General features: G+C 32.6%; 1 protein-coding gene and 2 pseudogenes across 1 annotated transcript; all 3 read right to left on the bottom strand.

Annotated features, from left to right (window-relative positions):
* Positions 1-569: 569 nt before the first annotated feature.
* Positions 570-2682, bottom strand: LOC114368136 (annotated as a pseudogene).
* Positions 2683-7921: 5239 nt separating this feature from the next.
* On the bottom strand, positions 7922-16121 carry LOC114368137 (annotated as a pseudogene).
* Positions 16122-18077: 1956 nt separating this feature from the next.
* LOC114368138 lies at positions 18078-18863 on the bottom strand. The gene has a single exon (XM_028325485.1). The coding sequence runs from the start codon at positions 18861-18863 to the stop codon at positions 18078-18080; it is 786 nt and encodes a 261-aa protein (XP_028181286.1).
* Positions 18864-22213: the final 3350 nt, after the last annotated feature.

Here is a 22213-nt window from a genome sequence, read left to right on the forward strand (position 1 = left end):
ATAATAATTTTATAAAATTAATATTATCATCATTAATTTATTTTTTATTTTTATAATTAATCATATCATTAATATTATAAAGAATATAAAAAAATGATTAGTATTATATTAAAAATTAAAATACTAACTACTTTATAATACATTTTTTTACATGATCATTAGTATAAGTGGGAAAATAGTAATTATAAGAGAATTTAAAAATATTAGTATGTTTATAAAATAAGGATCTTAGATAACGAATAATGTCTATTTTTTGTTTAATTTTTTTTACACCCTTTTCCACTTCTTTATTTCTATTATATTTAAAGTTATATTTCTAATTATTTTTTATTAGTTGGTAAACTAAGTTAACTAGACCATTTATAATAATTTACATATACTATAATTAAGTTAACTAGACCATTTTAATAACACGCGTGTATATAGACACAAATGGAATACACAATCAATGGAAATAAATAAAACTAACATTACTAATGAAAATAAATAAAACCAATAATACTCATGAAATGAGTTCATGTACAATATCTGTATATACATGAAATATCAATATAAAATATGTACATAAACTACGCCCAATCTGTGCGCCGCCTGCATCTAGACCTAACATATACTAGATGGTCCTGTGTCACATTCCTGGCCAACCTGAGGCATTCTTCGATCACCTCATGTGTCGATGAGCCAGGTGTGACCACCCGTAGACTCAGATGGCGCTCCAACCTCTCAGCAATGTCATCACAAACTTCCTGTTACATACAAAACAAATTGATTACACAAATTATTATGCAAATATTGAGGTAAATGACGTAAATTATTAGTATTACTTACCACTGCATGTCTAGGCTCCTCTGCAGATGTCGACGATGCTCCTGGCTCTGGCACGTGAGGGATATCCGTCTGCGGGGCCTGAGGGACGACTCTGGGCTGCGGGGCGTGACCATGAGGCAGAGGATCTAATGCGTGGCCTGGTGTTATGAAAGGATGGGAGATGCGAAAGAACCAGTCCATGTAGTCACTGGAACATTGGCTTGGCACAACGCACACCTCACCTGCTGAAACGATATGATCCTCGTAGTGCATCCACCTGTCGTGTACATCATCATACAAGACCCATGAATCGGCAGGAGGAGCAGGAATGGTCTGCGTGTAGCCAAACTGCCGCACGACCCTCTCCGGTCGGTAATAAACAGCAATAGGCCCCCAGCGCAAGAGACCGGAATAGCACGATCTGACGTGGAAGTCCCAGACCTCCTGGTGCTCCCCATAAGGGATCCAACATACATCTTGAATCCGAAGTCGGTCCAGGCGCTCCCTGTACGCCGGCGTACGAATGCTCTTCACGGTCTTCTTGGTCGTAATCCACCTACATGGACGTGGAGAATCCTCGTCGTACTCCTGATCAGCAGTGGAGTCCGCGACTGACAGAAAGTGCTCGTAAATCCAGCACTACAGATGTAACATCAAAGTTATAAACATTAATAATGAAAGTGTAACAAAATTAAAAGTTAAACATTGTTGAGGCTGAACGAATAAAAAACATATTTGTTACTTGCAGCAGTGTGATGTAACCACCAAGCTGTCGGCTGTGGCTCATAGATGCATCGTTCAGCTGGTCGTACATATGCACCAAAGCAGCCACTCCCCAGGCGTACCTCTCCATCATACTGAGGTCACGAAGGGCCTCCAAGTAGACAACATGGACATTGGTTGCACTCTTGTTAGCAAACAGAGTGCAACCCAGAAGATGAAGTAGATATGCGTGAGCCGCAGCTATCCAATGACCTGCCTGGCATCGGTGCTCATATATATCACGTACCCATTGCACGCATACGTACGGTCCACGACACTAGGTTGTCTCCGCCCTAGCAGACTCTGCAGAGACCATCAATAAGTCCACCAGGATCTGAACCGCATCGTCCACGTGCAAAGGCTCAAAAGTGTGTAAGTCGCCAATCACGGGAAGATGAAGAAGCAAGGAGACGTCGTCCAGCATGATGGTGAGCTCTCCCACCGGGAGATGGAAACTAGACGTCTCCCGGTGCCACCGCTCGACAAACACGGAAAAAAGTCCCCGATCGCCGGTGTCTACCGAACACGCGATCAGAGGACTTAGTCCTGTACCAGCAACAAGTCCCTCAATGGCAGGGACAGGCCTGCCTAAATTGTGGACCTTCCTCCCATGAGAGGATAGCTTCAATTCAGGACACTCCTGAATTGAAGTATAAAGGAACGCAAAATTCGTTAAAATCATCATTTAAAGGAAAACTAATTTCAATCATAAAGTATAATTTACAAGTAACTAAAAATAAATAGTATAAATACCTCTCCCATCCATACGCTGCAAGCAACGTGATCCGCATACTGGGTCAACACGGATGGGTCGCTCGGACCACCCGGAAATCCCTCATGCTCATCCTCAGCAGCCTCCGCGCCTGTGTCCGCAGGAATGTCTGCCACAATGTCCTTTACAGCAGCTGATGCCTCCATCGGGTCATCCTAAACATCTGGCGCAGGGACCACTGGCTCATCGTGCGCCGCAGTCACAGCGACTCGCTGCCTCCGTGCGGATGCGGTAGGCCTTCAACACTGCGGAGCATCATCGGAATCATCATGATCTCCTCGGCCCACACCTCTGCCAGTAACGTGACCTAAGGCACGACCTAATCCTCTGGTCCTAACCATGATCTGCAAATGAGTACCTCAAAATCCATCACTCATTTCATTCTCTCAAATTTCATGCGTGAGTCTCACAAAGCCACCAAAGCCAGATGATAGATAAAAATGATTAAAATCATTGAAAGCATGGTTAAGTGAGTGATTAAAATCATTGAAAGCATGGTTAGGTCACTTTAGGATTTTAGAAACTTTCTCATATGTTGACTAAATCAATAAGCACACACACACTTGTGTGTTCGAAATCATTGAGCGAAGATGGAATATCCAACTTCATCACCTATTACATGTGGTTGTCCAGTTTTCAAATGCTGAGTTCAATGACAATCCTCAGATGCAAGTTGATAGTGAGGTTATAAGGGAATTATGTACATGCATCAATAAGTTGGTGGGATATCTAGGTGGAGCAGAAGATCATGTTGAAGTTGCACAATATTAAAATTGTGGATGATATGTTTGGGGGGAGTGATATTGCCATATTAATGAGGAAAACTGTTTCACCAAGTAACAAACAAAGCTTATACAACTTTTAAACTTTTTTTTAAGTCACTTTCTTAAACACTGTTTAATACATTTTCTTTGGCTTTGTAGCTCAATTCCCAATTTGCAAAAGCTAGTTATAAATATCTAAAGCTTTATTTGTAGTGCATTCAATTGTCAACGTAAATGAAGTGTCTATGAGGAAGCAATTTGCTTTTTTTAAAGTCATTAATCAATTCCAAATCTTTCTTATAATTATTTCTTAGTTATTTATCTCAATGTTAAAGATTATATTGAGAAAATGAATAGGTTTGAGCATAAAAGATTGCATGACTTGGTAACCAACCCTTAAGCAAACCATAAGGATGAAGTTGATGCAATTAACCTCTGTGATATTGATGAATGTAATGAGTGACTAGTCAGAGAGGTGGATGGGGACGATGCTGAAGTTGCAGATGAAAGGGTTGATGAGGGAGATAATGAAGTTTGATGTTGACTACCCTATACAAGTTTATGTTGACATTGAAATTCAAGGGAATTTACCTTAGTAACTCTTGAAGAACAACATGCACGCAAGCACACACACTTGTGACATAATTCGTCATACAGACACACTCACATAAACTAGTATATATCAAGTCAGGGTCAGAAAGTTGATCTACTATTGAAACTACTAGCTAAGCAGGTAGATGGTTGAGTTGAATAATGCCACTGCCATTTGTGAATATTTTGGTCACGTCATGGCTTCTTGTACATGTTTCTCTGCTAAGAAGTTGCCATACTTGACTTCAGCTCTCTCTAGTTGTGATTTTTATCTTTGTAATAATGAGACTAGTTTTAGTAGCAATATATGGTTTGGAATATTTGGATAATTTCTGACAAGCACTAGGTATCTTTTGGAATTTTTTAAATGAAGAAAATTGTCAACATCTCAATATAATCATAATTAATGCTAATCAATATATACTATTTCGATAATTCCCTGAAAGAGGATACATCTATATATAATCATAATTCATGTTAATCAATCTATACTATTTATCTATATGTCAACATCTCATTATTTACAACCAAATTGTGACTAAGGTCAAAACAAATTGTGACAACAATCTAATAAGAATGATCCAAATTATAGGCAATATTTATTCTTCTACCAAAGTAATACATAAACCGAAACACTTGATATTCTCCAAAATGACACTATTTATCAAATATTTACCATACATTCAGAGGTCATCCTAATAACCAAAATTCCTAATTTCAAAAAGAACTCACAATGTATCAATCAAATGTTTGGCAATTTGTTAAATGAAGTTGTGACTATTTACGGATCAGGTGATCCATAAACTATGTCTGAGTTGTTTACGGATCACCTGATCCATAAGCTCCTCCAAGCTTCCCTACTCCGACATCAATGGCGGAAACAGATGACAGTGGTGCTTACCTCGACGGTCGACGCTGACGATGCTCCCTCGACGGTCGACGGTGGTTCGTGGCTCCTCTTCACGGCAACAGGTTCGTGGCTGAGGAAGAAGAAGAATCAAACGAGGAAGAAGAAGAAGGTAGCAGGAGAGAGACAGGTCCAAGAGGTCACCAAGAAAATACGAAAATGGCTATGAGGAAGAATCAAACGCTTTGAGGAAGAAGAAGAATCGAAGGCTGTGCGAGGAAGAAGAAGAAGAAACTGCAACGGAGAGAGACAGTAGCGGGAGAGAGAGAGTCAAGCGTTTTTTTTAAAAAAATAACCCAAGGATATTATGAGCTTTTCACCTCAAGTGCTGGGTGCACCAGCAAAAATGCTAGGTGTACCTAGCAGCAGTCTTTGCAGAAATGGAATGTATGTACCTCAAAAAAATGATGTCAAAAACTCATAAAAGACCTTTGTATACTTCACTTTTTCCTATGCTCAATAACAGTGCATAAAGACAATCTTTAACTTTATAGTCTTTGATGAAATATATGTATCACAAAAAATGATGTCAAAAACGCATAAAGACCTTTGGATAATTCACTTTTTTCTATGCTCAATAAAAAAACACAAAGACAATATATCTTTAAATTTATAGTCTGTGATTATTGTACTTATATGTTGTATTAGTAATTCAAATGGCGCATTCACACTAAGGAAATAACAAAGGAAAGGACAAAGAGGTGTAATAGCTCTTATAACTTTGAGTGTTTGTTAAAAAATCATAAAATAATTAGGCTAGTCCACACAAACAAGTAATAAAACAACATTTTTTTAAAATAAGTGTTTATCACAAAAGTTGTTTCTATAATTAAAAAAAAGGTTAAACTGTTTTTGAATAAGTTGTAAGATGTTTTCATAAACTATTTTGAGATCTTATGAACATGTTACAAGTTATTTTCATAAATTCTCTCAAACACTTATGAATTGCTTAAATTATAAGATAAATTCAAATAAGCCATAAATAAACTATACAAAACACACTCTTATTGGGATTTAGCATCCCAAAATCAAAAGCTATGCAACTAAAGAGTATATATGCTCATTAAATAAGATATAGGGTAAGCTCAGAATTTACATTCCCAGCTCTTACTAAGAATCAATGCATTTTAACATGGTCATAATTAAAATTTGTTCATAGTAAACCATTTCAAAAATATATTTATCATCAAAAGTGTTGTTGGCACAAGTGATTTAACACTTGAGTCCTTTAATCAAAATTTCAGGTTTTGACTTGAACATAAAGTTGCAACTTAAGGTATCATTTTACATCAAAATAAATCAACCTAATGTAAAAAACATGAGTTGGATGTCAAATAAAAAATCTTAAATATCTATTGATTTAAAAAAAATAATCTTATCAAGTTCAAAATTGACCTCTTCCTCTCATAAATTCTCCCTTATATATAAAATCTTAACCTTCCCCTATGTCTCTGGTTCAGAATATATGGCTCGTGACCATGGTATACGCACACCTAATAATTGCTTACTTATCATAATATAATTTTACTAAAAAGCGAAAAAGTATTAAAACTGTAAGAACTACAAAAGTTTTTAAGCCAATTATTAATATGATACTTATATTTGCAATCATTAATTACTACAAGAATATAGCATAAGTATGGCATCGTATGTAAAGTAATTTTCATTTTGATTCTCCCCGTACAATTATTAGTTGATGTTCATTCGGATTTAGGATACACAAGAGAGCAACGAGCTTATTTATATGAAGTAAATTCTCATCATCATGTGTGAATATCTGATGGCTTAGGAAACATAAAGATTCGGGAACTTTTAGCAAAAGGGTGCAAAAAAAATTTGTCATTTGGGAGATGATTTTGAATTATTATAAAAAAATTGAGTAAGTTATGACATATGTTACGAATTTTCAGTTAAAACTCATGACATATATTATGATTTTTTTTTTACTTTTTCTAATTGAAATCGTAAAATCTTTTACGACTTTATTTTAATTTTTTATTTTATTTATGACTTTAAATTCGTATATGTCTTTTTTTTAACTTACGACTTTAAAATCGTATTTTTTAAATTTTTTTACGTTTAAAGTTTTTTGTTTTAAGATTTTTTATTTACTTGTACTTTCTTTTTTGTTTTATTTTCAATTTTTTTAAAAAATTGTAAATAAGTTTATTTATTTAATTATTAAATAAATATTTTAATTTTATTTGTTATTAGTTTTATTTAATATCTTATATATATTTTTATATAATTTTATTTAATATGTTATATTTTTTTTAATATTGTTTTATTTTAAATATTTTATATAATTTTTGAATGATGTTTTATTTAAAATATTTTTTATTTAAAATTTAGATAATTTTGTATATTTTAATATTTTATATATTTAACATAATTATAGTAAATGCCCATACAAATAAGTAGATGACTGACATAATTTCTACTTTTTATATTTATCTTTAATTTGTATTGTTCATTTTATATTAATGCATTTTTATTGTTTTTAATTTAAGAACTACTTTTACTACTAAATTATTAGATGTTGTTAATAGTAGATTATTTTATATAAAAGAAATAATTTTATTTCATAAATTATAAGTTTATATTAGTAACAAAATATTTTAATATTTGTTTTAATTTTTTTTTTAAATTTAAGTATTTAAAATAGAAAAAATATTAAATATCATTATGTTAGTTTTTTTATTTCATTTACAAAATAAATCAAATTCAATAATATTGTTAAAAAATTATATAAATTTTAAATGTACAAAATATATTAAATAAAATAATATTAAAAAATATATAAATATTTTAAATAAAAATATATAACATACTAAATAAACCATATAAAAAATATACACAAGATATTAAATAAAGCTAATAAGAAGTAAAATTAAAATTTAATAATGAAATAAATAAAATTATTTACAATTTTAAAAAAGTTGAGAACAAAGCAAAGAGAAAATACAAAAAATATAAGTATATAAAAAATTCTAAAACAAAAAAATTTAAACGTTAAAAAATTAAAAATAAAAAATACGACTTCATAGTTGTAAAAAAAATTATAACTTCAAAGTCGTGAATTAAAAAAAACATGTACAACTTTAAAGTCTAAAGTCATAAATAAAATTAAAAAATTAAACTAAAATCATGAAATTTTTTACTATTTCAGTTAAAATAATAATAATAATAATAATAATAATAAATAATGTTATGACTTTTAATTCAAAAGTCGTGACATTTGTTACCATTTATCCCATTTCCAGTAATAATTTAAAATTCACCCTCAACTAGAAAAATTGGAATTTTTTACGTGGAGATTCAAAACATTCGGAATTTTTCCTTTGTTTTCTGGAAAAGTTCTTCAGCAATGCATCTGTCAACCCTTTTAATCTCCAATTGTGCTTTCTGATAGAATCCAGTACCTCGCAATGCATCTGAAATCATAGTCATCGAATCCAATAGCAATTGCTGCCTCTGCCTTCGCTCCATAAACCAACCTCTATAAAAAATAATTTGAGTGTGACAAGAAAGTGGGCCCAAAAGTAATAAGCTTCAATTTGTCAAATAAGTTTAATTTTCATGTATTTTAAGTATAAAAAAATACATTGTCAATTAATTAAAAATTATTTTAAATATGATTTTTACAGTGATTATTATAAAATTCAGTAATCTTATTGACAATGTAAAAGATAAATACGATATCAGTGTACGATAGTTAAATTCTTGTAAAATTGGTAATAAAAAACTTGTAAAATTAATATAATGAAAAGAAAAATTGAGAAGGGTAGGAAAAGAAGGGCATTTCCAACCTTAACTCGTGAGAGGGGGATTGCTACAAAGCACATTGGGCAAGGTTCACAAGAAGCATACACTTCACATCTATCTTGTTTAGCTTTTCACAAGCCTAAAAATTAAATCATTGCATTTATAATAAAAATCCTGTTAATTGCCTACATTATGTTTGCTACTCATAAAGTTGAAAAAGAAAATACAGAGTACTTTATAATTAGCTAGTTCTATTGTCATGTAATTTAAGATGTTATAAAGTTTGACTGGAACCATAGCTCAGAAAAGTAAGGCAAGAAATTAATAAATTCTGGTAGTGAACTCTTCACAAAGACTAGATATTAAAATTTCAAATGATACCAATAACCTGAATTATGTATAGAATTGCTACCCTACAACAGAATATATAATAAAATGAACAACAAAAATTAAGATTGCTAGCCAAGTTAATTACCAGCTAGTATTCACTGAAACAAAATAATAAACAGAGACAAATTATGTTAAACAAATATCAGAGATTACAGCTGAAAATCAATTATGGAGTATCTCCGCTATGTTGAAAATGGTAATTTAATTTGAAGTCATTTCAGTTCTATGCTGACAAATTCTTAACCATTAACCTCTCAAATGAAAATATTATAAAAGCCATGGAAATCTTTGCATAGCACATTACACCTCATAACAGTACAAGAATAAAGAATTGCAATTTGCACATAAACATTCAACTGCTGCGTCAGAAAAGCATAAATGTTAATACAGACAAGAAAATATGCATTTTAATGCCATTTAAGGAAATTATTTGGCTTCAAATTAATAATCATCTAACCTTTCTTATAGCAGTGACTTCTGCATGAGCAGTTGGGTCTGTATTCCTTAAAACAATGTTGTGACAACAAGCCACTACTTCATCATTACAAACTATAACAACACCAAAAGGACCCCATCTTTACACTCTATCCCTTTATATTCTTCTTCAATAGCCATTCTTAAAAATTTGTGGTCTCTATTCTGTATAGCTAGTTAGCCAATGCAACAACAAAATCTCATTAAGAGACAACACAAATTATAAATTGAGAAGTCTCAAGTGGGAACCTCAAGGTACTTAACCTTGTGTGGATAAACTATTTTTCATAAGTATTTCTATAAAAAATCAAATAAACCAAACTTCTTCCATCAGTTAAAATCAATTTTACATATCAGTTTCAAGAAAAGAAAAAATAGATGGGAATGGTAGAAAGCTTCTATAAAAGTTGAATTATTAATCCCAGCCTTAAGGGAAAAAATACTTATGAAAAAATAAATATTTGCTATGTAACCAGTTCGCTTGTCGAGACAAAAAACAATAAAGATTTTTTATGCATCAACCATGGGTCTTTCATTATATTAACTCATAAGAATTAATGCAAAAATATTCAGAAAAAAAATCATGTTATAACAAGAAAAATATTGACAAATACGTTACTAAAACCAGAGATCAAAAGGCAACAACAAAAAATATATATAGTAATCATTTACTAGTTCCTGAAAGCATTTTAATTTTAACATATAACGGAAATTTATTTCATTTTCCTTCAAAAAAACAAGAAATTTTATTCATTTTATTTTTTTAATTTTCTTCTTATAAAAGTGTTTATAAAAAAGTTTATAGACCTTAACAAACTAAGAATACAGCAGCCAACATGAAAGCTAAATAACTAAATAGTTTAATTAGTATCATTACCATCCTGATGGCCAGCAAATGCAGAAGCTACTGAAACAGTTCCATCCTTGGTTCGAACCACTAGGATATAATAATAAAAAAAGCCATTTTTTTTACATAGAATACTAAAAAAAAGATAAATGGAACATTGATTATTACCCTTTTATGAACCGGGTGATTTGGGAGGAAGAAAAATGAGTGAAATATAAGGAATTGTGTGATTTTTAAGTATTTGGTTAGAATTAGGGGTGAGAATAGGTCAGGTCAGGCTTTGAAAGGCTTGGGCTTAGCCTACGATGAATTTTTGAGACCTGAATCTGACCTATAGCCTATCAAAAGCTTTTATTTTGATTCGGTCTGACCTTTTTAAAAATCTAACCTAGTCTGATAGCCTTTTTAAAAGCTTTTTTTACATTACATCTTTAATATCCCTTTTGCTCTGGAGTAGATACGTAATAGGAAAGTTAAAGGAAAAGGAAACGTTAACAGAAATAGGAAAGCCAATAAAAATAATGAGAAATATAAAAGGGCACATGACTCACACCTAAATTGTAATTAAAGTCTTACTTGATTATAAGGATAAAAGTTATGAAATACTAATGTGTAATCAAAGTCTGATAGTTTTAAATAAAATTAATTGTACCCAAAAAATAATATAAGTATATATATATATATATATATATATATATATATATATATATATATATATATATATATATATATATATATATATATATATATATATATATATATATATATATAGGCTGACCTATCAGGCTTATAAGGCTTGCCTAAGTCTGGTCTATTTAATTTAATAAGTTTTTAAAAAAGCCTAAGCCTAACCTTTTAATTAAATAGGTCAGTTCAGGCCAGACTTTATGTAAGCCAGGTCGTAGGCCCCTGTAGGCCAACCTGATCTATTCCCACTCCTAGTTAGAATAAAAATGCCATGAGAAAATTACAAAACAAACGTGTTCCACCATAGATAAGTCCATCTTCGAAATGGGATGAAAGTGGGAGGATTTGTAATTTTTTTTGGTTTTAATTTGTTGAAAAATTAAATATTTTTTATAGCATAATTCTCTTATAAAATAATAAAATAATTTTATGCTGAAAATAGAGTAACTTTTTTAATTAATAAAAAATTGTATATAATTTCTTTTATATTTTTCTTATCCTATTTTCATTTTTTTGTTCATCCAAATAAGTGAACGGAATTTTTCCACTATTTTTCTTTTCTATTTCTCTTTATCTAAATAATGCATATTTTCTATTTTATTTCTCTTGTGCTTTTTATCTTTCGTATTTTTTTCCTTCTCATTTCTTTCCTTTCTATTTTATTCTTATTCCAACAAGGCAATGAAGGCATTAGGGAAAATGAAGGATGCACCAATCCACTGAAAGTTCAAGTTACATATGGGATGGGTTAATTTTTACCCTTTTGTTATATACCTAAGAAGCACGAAAAACTTGGCAGTCTAAAATGTTATCAATTCGTTTGCCATGATAAAATTTTCACCGAGAGAGTTAGTGAGGAGGGACGAAACTCACATTTATTTTTAATTGAAAGATTGATTTTATAAATTTAAAAATATAGGAACCAAGACTAAGTTTGACAAAAAAAAAAAAAATACAAAGACCAAAAACACATTTTTTCTAATTCTTTTACATAAGCATGCTCTTAGGCAGACTAAATCCTTTTACACTAGGGTTAAAAAAAAATCCTTTTAGACCATATTAATATTTTTAAAATATAATTTCTTTATATAATAATAAATGTAAAATTATGTCATTTGGAATAATTTTAGTTAGACTACAACATGTGTGTGTAAAAGTATTTATAATAAGTTGTTATATGAATGATATTTGTAAGCTTATAAAAGTTGTTAACCCCACTACTAAATTATGTTTAGCACATTTGAATCCATTTCAAACATTGGTTACAGTAGTGTAAAACCATAGTTCACAGAAGTGTGGATAATATTCATATCAACCATATCTTGTTTGGATAATTTTTTTCATTAGCATTTATAAGAGAATAAAATAGAAAAAAAAATTATATATTAAAATTAATTTGTATAAATTAATGTGTAGAAATTCTTTGAAATTAAGAAGTTAGATATTAACTTAGGTATAATTTACTTTTATCTTATAGAAAAATTATTTTATTTTTCTTCTTATTTTCTTTTTTTAATAAGTGCTTATAAAGAAGTTTTTCAAAAATAAAACCTAAATTAAGATCAAAATTACACATCGATAATAGTGTTTTGGTAATCTTTTGGTCACAAAGCTAAAAGCTGATATCTTTGTTAAATTATTGAGGGATCTTTGTTAGTGTCAAGAACATATGAGTTCCTTGACACACACTTGCACGAAAAGAGAGAAAAGTATGAGGTAGGAGAGAGAGTTTCTATTCTGCAAGTGTATTCCTTTCTGAAATGTATAAACTCATTCAACTATCTTATTGAATGATCAATTGTATTTATATATCATTGTCAAAGGCGGAAAAGATAAAACTGAAAATTACAACTCAACACATTATTTTCTGTTTTTTTTCAGCAACAAACTACTAACCAATTAACTAACTTTCTAACAAATGAAAACTAACTGATTTATCCACAAATGGATCAGGATTACAACAACACCCTTCTTTAATTCTGATCCTCAATCAGCTTTTATCATCACTTTACTTCTCAGTTCTTTAAACTTGGCTTTCTTCAATGGTTTTGTTAGTAAATCAGCAAGATTATCTTCTAATTTGCAGTAGATGAGCTTGATTTTTCCTTTGTCAACTTTGTCCATGATAAAATGATACCTAGTATCAATGTGCTTGTTGTTCCCATGATCTACAGGGTTCTTAGCAAGATTGATTGTTGACTTATTATCAATCAATAAGCAAATTGGTTCCTTCTTTTGAATCTTCATTTCTTTCAGCATTTTCCTCAATCACAGACCTTGACATGCTCCAAGGGAAGCTACTATATACTCAGGTTCACAAGTAGATAATGCTACTGGATCTTCTTTCTTCGAGCTCCAGGAGATTAGAGCTCCACTATACATGAACACATAGGCTGCAGTGCTCTTCCTATTGTGACATCCTCTACCCTTACAATTATAACTAACTAATTAAATAAATCATACAAAATTTAATTAAAAGATTATAAACACATAATAATAAAAGAAGGAAAAAAAAACATGCAAAATTAATTAATAATTTTTCTTTTTAAACACATTTAATTTAATCAATTCAAAAGGATAAAGGTTCACATCCACTTAGTGAAAACATAATAGAATATTATTTTTTTTTTAATAAAAGGTAAGATTATCTCGGCTCAAAACAAGGCCGTCCACTCTAAATAAATAATAAAAAGAAACTAAAGTAGAAAAGTATAACACAATTATATCATTCAGTAAATCATAATCCCTATCACAGACCAAGTCTCTCCATCTCTAGCATGTGACTCATCATATGAAGGCTCACCTGAAACAAAGTGGCAATCAGCCCAAACACAAACACACACCGGGAGTGAGTTATCACATTCGTATATAATAAAACATTAGAGCATGTGAAACATATAATACTTAAAGCTGAATTTATATAAATAACATTACTGCACAAAATCGCACACATTATTCACACCCATTCAAGTTTACACACTCCATAAAATAACATCAACCACAATTGTTAACTCAATGAAATTCAAACACAAGCGTTATGCAACAATTATACTAAGACTCAAGCCTACATGCAATGTGGTACCATGTCAGTGAAAAACAACACTGGGGCGCTTAGGAGTACATGACAAAGCACACCACACAATGGGTATACTCGGTCACTCTCACTAAGTAACATCATAAGGTGACCAGTCAGGGTTACTCTGTTTTGCGAGAATGCCCCAACCACATGGGATCAACATGGGCTTAAAGGAGCACTCAAACCGAGTATCCCAAGGCCTAGACTCCGAAGAATCCGTTTGGGCCTCACCTTCCTGATTCAGGTCCAACCCCTCAAATATTTTTTTTTTATTTGCACGCAGACACTGTTTATGAGTTATATAATACCCACGACCTTACTCTTATATTTCAAACATATTTAACAAATTGCGCTATAGTTTAACCCTTCAGGATCCTAACTAGGAATCCTACAATTTTCTTTAACACTGCGCATAAAAGTTCTCTCAAGGTACACACTGGTCGGGTTACTGTATAACTCATAACTCACATGACAAGTAATATCACTACAAATATCAATCACACACTCATTCACAACCATGTTTCATGTCTACAGTTTAACATTTCACACTCTAACTAATTACAAAATATACTCAACAATTAGATAACAATGTATCATAATAATAATAACATACAATATTTAACTTCAAGGCTTATAAACAAGTAACTATAAAATACACGTAAAATATATATATATATATATATATATATATATATATATATATATATATATATAAGTATATTATATTCAAAATATATAACAAAATATATATTAACGTAAACGTAAACGTACATATTATATATAACATATAAAAAGTATTAAATATATATTAATATAAAGTAATCACAATAATATCAAATATATTATTAAGTAAATACAAATTATATATAACAATAAAATATATACTCATATTGATTTCTATGAACAACATGTATACCTATATTTTAAATATATTTCAACTAAGTTGTCAACATCAAGAAAATGCCTAATTACAATGTGAATACAACTTTAGTTAATTTCTTTAAATGATTTTAGCCAATTCAATTATCCAACAATCCCTACACCTATGAATTTCATGACAAGAAATCACCCACGTGAAATAAAATATACAGTTTGTAAAAAAAACAGTATCAATATATATGTACACGTATACACTGCGGTGTAAAAATAATTATCTGGACACAATATACATTAGCACAGGAACAAGATTGAAAGGCCAACATATCTGGTATAAACAAAATCACCACCACACAATTTTTATGCTAATTATAAAGAATTCTAATTCCTAAGGTACACACCTAACACAGAAACACATCAATCCTACAACAAACTCGCAACAGAACACATCAATTCTACAACAAACTCGCAATAGAACACCAATTGGTTCATCAAACACACTCAATCCGCGATTAAACATGAAAACATAATTAAATTCATAAACACCCCAAAATAACCCAAAAATTGATCCCCTAGGGATCCCTACACATGTTCATTCTAATCCCCAAGTGTGAGTATCTCATCCCTTACCTCGAGGTAGTCGCTTAAATGTTCTCTGTTGGCAATGGTGGCGTCTCTGGTGCTCTCTAGAGCTCCTCCTCTGATTGTTCTGTTAGGGTTCTTGTGCGTCAGAAAAGAAGAAAGGAACAGAATGTGTTTCCCAAAAAGCTGCTCTAGGTTAACATTTGGCTTATATAGTGGGAATTTATGACCTAATAATTTTTATTTTATTTTTTCTTATTTATTTATGTATTAATTTATTAATTTATTATTTTCTTATTTACTTATTAAAGTTACGGCTGTTACACCTATCATCCTTGTCCCTCCTCCAATCTGAATCAGTATAGCCAAGCAGATTTTGATTTGATTCATTCTGTCAAAAAGGTAGCAACACTCCATAATCAGTTGTGCCCTTCACATACCTTAAGATCCTCTTTGTAGCTATCATGTGAGAAATCTTAGGTGCCTTCATAAACCTGCTTATAATGCCAACACTATAAGCTATGTCAGGTCTTGTACAAATACCTGAGTGAGCCAACTATTTGTCTGTATAGGGTAGCATTTGCTAGTTCCCCTTCATCATTCAAGCTCATCATTAGTCTAGTTTCAGCTGGAGTTGCAGCTGGATTGCAATTGCTCATGTGAAACTTCACAAGTAGATTAGCTGCATATTCACTTTGATGCATCACCACACCTGCTTTAGTTTCCTTGAATTCAATGCCAAGAAAATAGGATAGTTGGCTCAGGTCAGTCATTTCAAATTGCTTCATCAACAACTGCTTGAGTTTGTTGATTTCTGACATGTTGCTCCCAGTGATCAACAAATCATCCACATAGAGGCACAATAGGATTAAATCTGTAGTAGTCTCCCTTTTAATATAGACACCATGTTCAAAAATACATTTCTCAAACCCAATCTAGTTAAGAACACCATTAATCTTCTTGTTCCAAGCTCTTGGAGCTTGTTTTAAGCCATACAGGGCCTTTTTTAGTTTGTACACTTTGTCTTCTTGGCCATCAACTTGAAAACCTAGAGGCTAATCAACAAACACATCTTCTTTAAGAGGCCCATTTAGAAAAGCAGACTTGACATCCAATTGATGCATTGACCACCTTCTCATACTTGCAATTGCAAATACAAGCCTTATTGTCTTAATCCTTGCTACTGGAGCAAAAATTTCACCATAGTCCACACCTTCTTTTTGTAGGAAACCCTTTGCCACTTGTCTTGCCTTGTGCTTAACCACCTCTCCTGTGGGATTCTTCTTCACTTTAAAGACCCACTTAACTGCAATAGGTCTTTTCCCTTTTGGGAGGTTCACAAGATCCCATGTGTTGTTCTTCTTAATTGAGCTCAATTCCTCCTTCATTGCTTGAATCCATTGAGGTTCTTGATTTGCTTCCTCTACATCTATTGGCTCAACGCCAACATATAAGGCCAAATGCACTAGATCACCACCTTCAGTGATTTGATCATCTTTATAGACTTCATAATCTCTCAAACTCTGGGGAACTTGTGTCACTATTGTTGACTTTCTCAGAATTCCTTGGTCATGTGTGGCAGCTGTTACAGCATCATTATTACCACTGTAATCTGCTTCAATCAAGAATCTTGCATTCTTGCTTGTAGACTCAGGTTCTAGCCTCCAGTTTTTAAACTCATCAAATTCCACATCCCTGCTAATTGCAATTTGCTTGGACCTTGGATCAAACAGCCTGTACCCTCTTGTCTCATGGTATCCAAGAAATACCATCAATTCACCTTTGTCATCCAGTTTCTGTCTCAACTGGTCAGGAATGTGTTTGTAGCAGATAGCACCAAAAATTCTCAAATGTTTCACATTGGGTTTGATGCCTGACCAAGCTTCTTCTGGAGTCACACCATTTAGTCTTTTTGTAGGACTTCTATTCAGCACATACACAACAGTGGAAGCAACTTCACTCCACAAGTTTTGTGGAAGATCCTTGCATTTGAGCATGCTCTTGACCATGTTCATAATTGTTCTATTCTTCCTTTCTGCTGCCCCATTGTGTTGTGGAGTGTAGGGTGGTGTGAACTCATGTACAATTCATGCTTCATCACAAAATTCTAGGAATTCTTTTGAGGTGTATTCACCACCTCCATCAGTTCTCAACACTTTAATCTTCCTAGAACTTTGATTTTCAATATAAGCTTTGTACTTCTTAAAGATATTAAACACATCACTCTTTCTTTTGATCATATAAATCCAGGTCTTTCTAGTGAAATCATCTATAAAGGTTATAAAGTACTTGTTTCCTCCAAGGGACTCTACTTGTATAGGGCCACAAACATCTGAATAGATGATTTCAAGCTTCTGAGTTAATTTTACTGGGATAAACTTCTTGAAGGGCTTCTTTGTCTGCTTACATTCCAAGCAATTTCTGCATTTCTCCTGAGGTTGTTGTAGTTGAGGAATTCCTCGTGCCAACTTATGCATTTGAGCAAGATCTCTGAAATTCAAGTGTCCAAGCCTATAGTGCCAAAGCCATTCTTCTTTGTTGCTCACATCACTAAGACATTCGTGCTCAAGTGCTTGCATTCCAATTTTGAAAGTTATATTTCTGGTCAATGGTGTTTTTATGATTAGATTTTTGGTTTTGTCATATACCAGCATCATCATGTCCTCCATAGTTATCTTAAAGCCTTTTTGAAGTAACTGACCAAGACTTAGAAGATTACTGCTTATGCCTGGAACATAAAGTACATCCTCTACGCAAGTTTCTCTACCATCTTTCCTCTAAATCAAGACATTTCCAATTCCTTCAGCAAGCATGGTGCTGTCACCTGCAAATCTCACTTTGCTTTTCATCCTTTCATCTAGACACACAAACCAGTCTTTGTGACCAGTCATGTGTGTAGAGCATCCTATGTCTAAGTACCATTGACCCTTGTCATGAGGCGTTGTCTTGTTTGTCACCATCAACAGGACAGGTTCAGAAACTGAATCTGCTCCTTCTGCAAGTTGAGCCTCATCAGCAGGATTTTTATCCTTGTACCAACAATCAGCAGCATAATGTCCCTTCTTTCCACAGTTGTAACAATCTACATTCTTTTTGTCCCAGGTCTTTTTTCCTCCTCTCCCTCGATTTCCAATATGTCCTCCTCTGTTGGAACTTTGGTTGCCGTTATTTTTCTGATCTGAGTGCTCTCTTGATCCATGGTTGCCTATTCCTCTTGAGTTCTTGAATCTGCCTCTCTTTCCTCTGGATGATTCATTTCCAGAGTTCTTCGGGTTTTGTTGAGCTTGAAGAGCTGTTTCAACAAGCTTTGTATTACAATTATTCCTTTCTTGCAATCTTTGCTCATGGGCTTCGAGGGAACCTTGTAATTCATCAATGCTCATGGATTCCAAATCCTTTGATTCCTCAATAGCAACCACAATGTGGTCGAATTTTGGATTCAATGATCTTAATACTTTTTCAATCAGTATTAGATCAGTGAATTTCTCACCATAACCTTTCATTGAATTAGTAAGAACTTGTAATCTACCAAAGAAATCTCCAATACCTTCATTCTCTTCCATCTGCAGTAGTTCAAACTGTCTCTTCAGGGTTTGTAAGCGCACTTTCTTGACTTTGTCTGCACCAGCATAGGCTTTGTTCAACGTGTCTCAGGCTTCTTTCGCAGTAGTTGCACCTGCAATCTTCTCAAAGTGGGTATCATCAACACACTGATGAAGAATCACCAATGGTTTGCAATCCTGCTTCTTTAATTCTTTGAATCCTACCTTTTGTGCATCAGGAGCATTGTCTCTTGGAACTTCTACACCATTCTCAACAATATCAGTTAAATCTTGGAAGCCAAACAAGGCTTTCATCTAAACTTGCCACCTGCTGAAGTTCTTGCCAGTGAGAAATGAGAGATTCGCTGGAAAAGGGCCATTGGAAGCCATGGTTGTGCTTAAAGATCCCTTCTTGATCATTCCTTGCTCTAGATACCACTGTTAGTGTCAAAAACATATGAGTTCCTTGACACACACTTGCAGGAAGAGAGAGAAATATATGGGGTAGGAGAGAGAGTTTCTATTATGCAAGTGTATTTCTTTTTGAAATGTATAAACTCATTCAACTATCTTATTAAATGATCAATTGTATTTATATATCATTGTCAAAGGTTGAAAAGATAAAATTGAAAATTACAACTCAACACATTACTTTTTGTTTTTTTTCCAGCAACAAACTACTAACCAATTAACTAACTTTCTAACAAATGAAAACTAACTAATTTATCCACAAATGGACTAGGATTACAACAACAATCTTCTTGACTTACGGAATGTATATCTGAGATTCTTTTTATCTAAAGAACTAGTCTGCAACCCGTGCACATGCACGGGTTGTTTGGTTAGCGTTTTTTAGTTGTTCATGGACACCAACGTGATAAAGCTGTTTAATAGGGAAATAGAAATTAACACTAAAGCATTAATCTAGTTGTTCATGGATAATTAACAGCAAAATAAAAATATTTTTTGTTGCACCAGCAACATAGCAAAATAAAAAAAATTGTTTGTTGCACTAGCAACATATTAACAGCAAAATGATAAAGACAGCCTAGTCACTGTCATCATCTTCCCAATCTTCCTGCCTCCTGATTATGATATCCCAAATTTTTTTCACAATACCTATAATAAATAGAGATTTCATCTCCATCATCAAAATCCATTTCTTCAAGAAAATCATACCATGGTTGGACAACACCTTTTCCACCAATAGCAAGATTCAGCGTTTGAACTTTCCATTGCAGTGGGGGGCCATGCCGCCTTAAGACTGTCATGTGGTTGCCGCAAGCTCTAAGAGGAACTTCTGTACAATGGGGGAGTTTCTGTAATTTGGAAAAAGTTAAATTGTTAAAATGGTAAAAATGTGTTTAAAGAGATTAAGATATGAAAGTCAGCTTACCAGGGGTTTAGGATGATCCAGCATTTCCTGAGTAAGTTGAAGAGTTCATATGTGCTTCCTAGATGAATGCCTCTGCCTGCCGCAAGTTTGCCGCTCCAGTGGTGGTATGAAATGTATGTCAAAAACAGAGTGATGGTCACATGCAAAAAAGTTGATGCTGGTTGACTCATAGATTTTCAAATCTTTCCGGAAGCTTTGGAGTCCATCTGCTAAATACACTTTGTCTCTGCGTTGTCTGACTCGTACTTCATAAATGGCTCCATTGTATCTGAGATGAACAATCTCAGGATAGTTTGGTGCCCATTGAGTATGATAGAAGGCTGGAAGTTGTATGGTATTCTGAAAAAAAGTGGGAAATATAAATGCATGTATATGTAACAATAATAGCAATGGAAGAATTGAGAAAAAAGATGACCTTGTCATTGTTGAAGGCAGCGATAAATTGCATGATCAGTGGTGGTCGCATGATACCATTTTTCATCTGTAATCATAGGGATATAAAACCAAATGTCAAAAGAAACTTGTCAACCAAAGGAAAATTATAAAATGACAGGGATGCACAATATAAAGGTTTGTAAACAAAACACCAAAAAAGAAAAACAGCGGAAAGGACTAATGTGCATACAAACGAAAACCAAATCAAAGGCAAATACATTAAACGAAAAAACAGAACAATAGCAACAATAGAACAAAATGAAAGTGGAAAACAAAAATGAAAATGATAGCCATGCACATAAAAGTTAGAAAAGAAACGACCAAGCCATGCACATAAAAATTAGAAAAGAAATGGCCAAGGAGGGCCGGACACCTTCAAGTCCAGTTTTGTTTTCAAACTTGAAAAAGAAAGTAAGGAAAATGACACGACAAAAAACAACGACATTGCACAAAACCGCTAAACCACGTACATCAGACACATAGCAGAAAACCCATGAAAATGAGAATAAACGCAACATAAAGGTAGGTGCCGTGAAGAGAAGAGTAGAAATGATTTACCTCAGTTGATGCGGTTGAAGATGTGGTGCTCATTTTGTGTATGGTGTGAAAGTAGAGTTTGGACAGAGGAATGAAAAAGGATTTGCAGAAGAAAGTAGATGATAGGCCTTTAATGTGGTATTTAATATTTGCTTCTTTCCAATGTCGCACGGTTGTGAATAAATGTGATATCAATAACTGTGAATTGAAGAAGTACGAAGTAGATGAAGAGTTTTTGTTCGAATTTGAAGCCTAAGACCGTTGGTATTGTAGGGCAGTAACTATCTAAATTTATCTTGGGCCAAGATATGAGCATTGGGCCAACTTCTAGAATTACTTGTTAACATTTTGTTTTTTATGTATTGCAGAGGGGGTATGAACGAATTATTTAAAGGTGATTATGTCATCTTGCATACCTGCATTTTTTAAATGTGGTTTTTTTTGTGTAAAATAAGAATGATGTTGGTTTGAAGGAATGCAGTATATGTAGCATGATGTGCTACATTTGGACGATTGGCATGAACGATTTTTTAAAAATATTGTTTCAAGCATAATTATCATATAAGCAGTAACATATGAACGCTAGATATTTCATCATTGAACTTCAGCAATTAAAATTTCTATATTTCGCAGAGAAATAAAGAAAATTTGTTCATGTAAATGTCAAAGCAAATGTTAAGCTGTGATAAACTGCTAAATAATATAATGTTAAGTAAATGAAATTATAAATGGAAGATATTAATGTGGTGATTAAGATTGCATACCTGACAATGTTAAATTTAACATTGTAATATATGATATCATCTTTGGTTGTATGTTAGAATGTATATAAGTAAGATAACAGTTTGGAATTATTGCCAATAGATAGTACAATTTCTTGTTTGAAAATTTAGAGTTACCTTGTAAGATTTTTGAATACCTCTTTGAAGACTACATTAGTAGTAGAAGTCATATTTTTTTGGTCTTTATCATGAATAAGAACTTTTAATCCTTGCCTTGAATT

This window comes from Glycine soja, chromosome 9 (assembly GCF_004193775.1).
Source record: "Glycine soja cultivar W05 chromosome 9, ASM419377v2, whole genome shotgun sequence".
Taxonomy (NCBI): Eukaryota; Viridiplantae; Streptophyta; class Magnoliopsida; order Fabales; family Fabaceae; genus Glycine; species Glycine soja.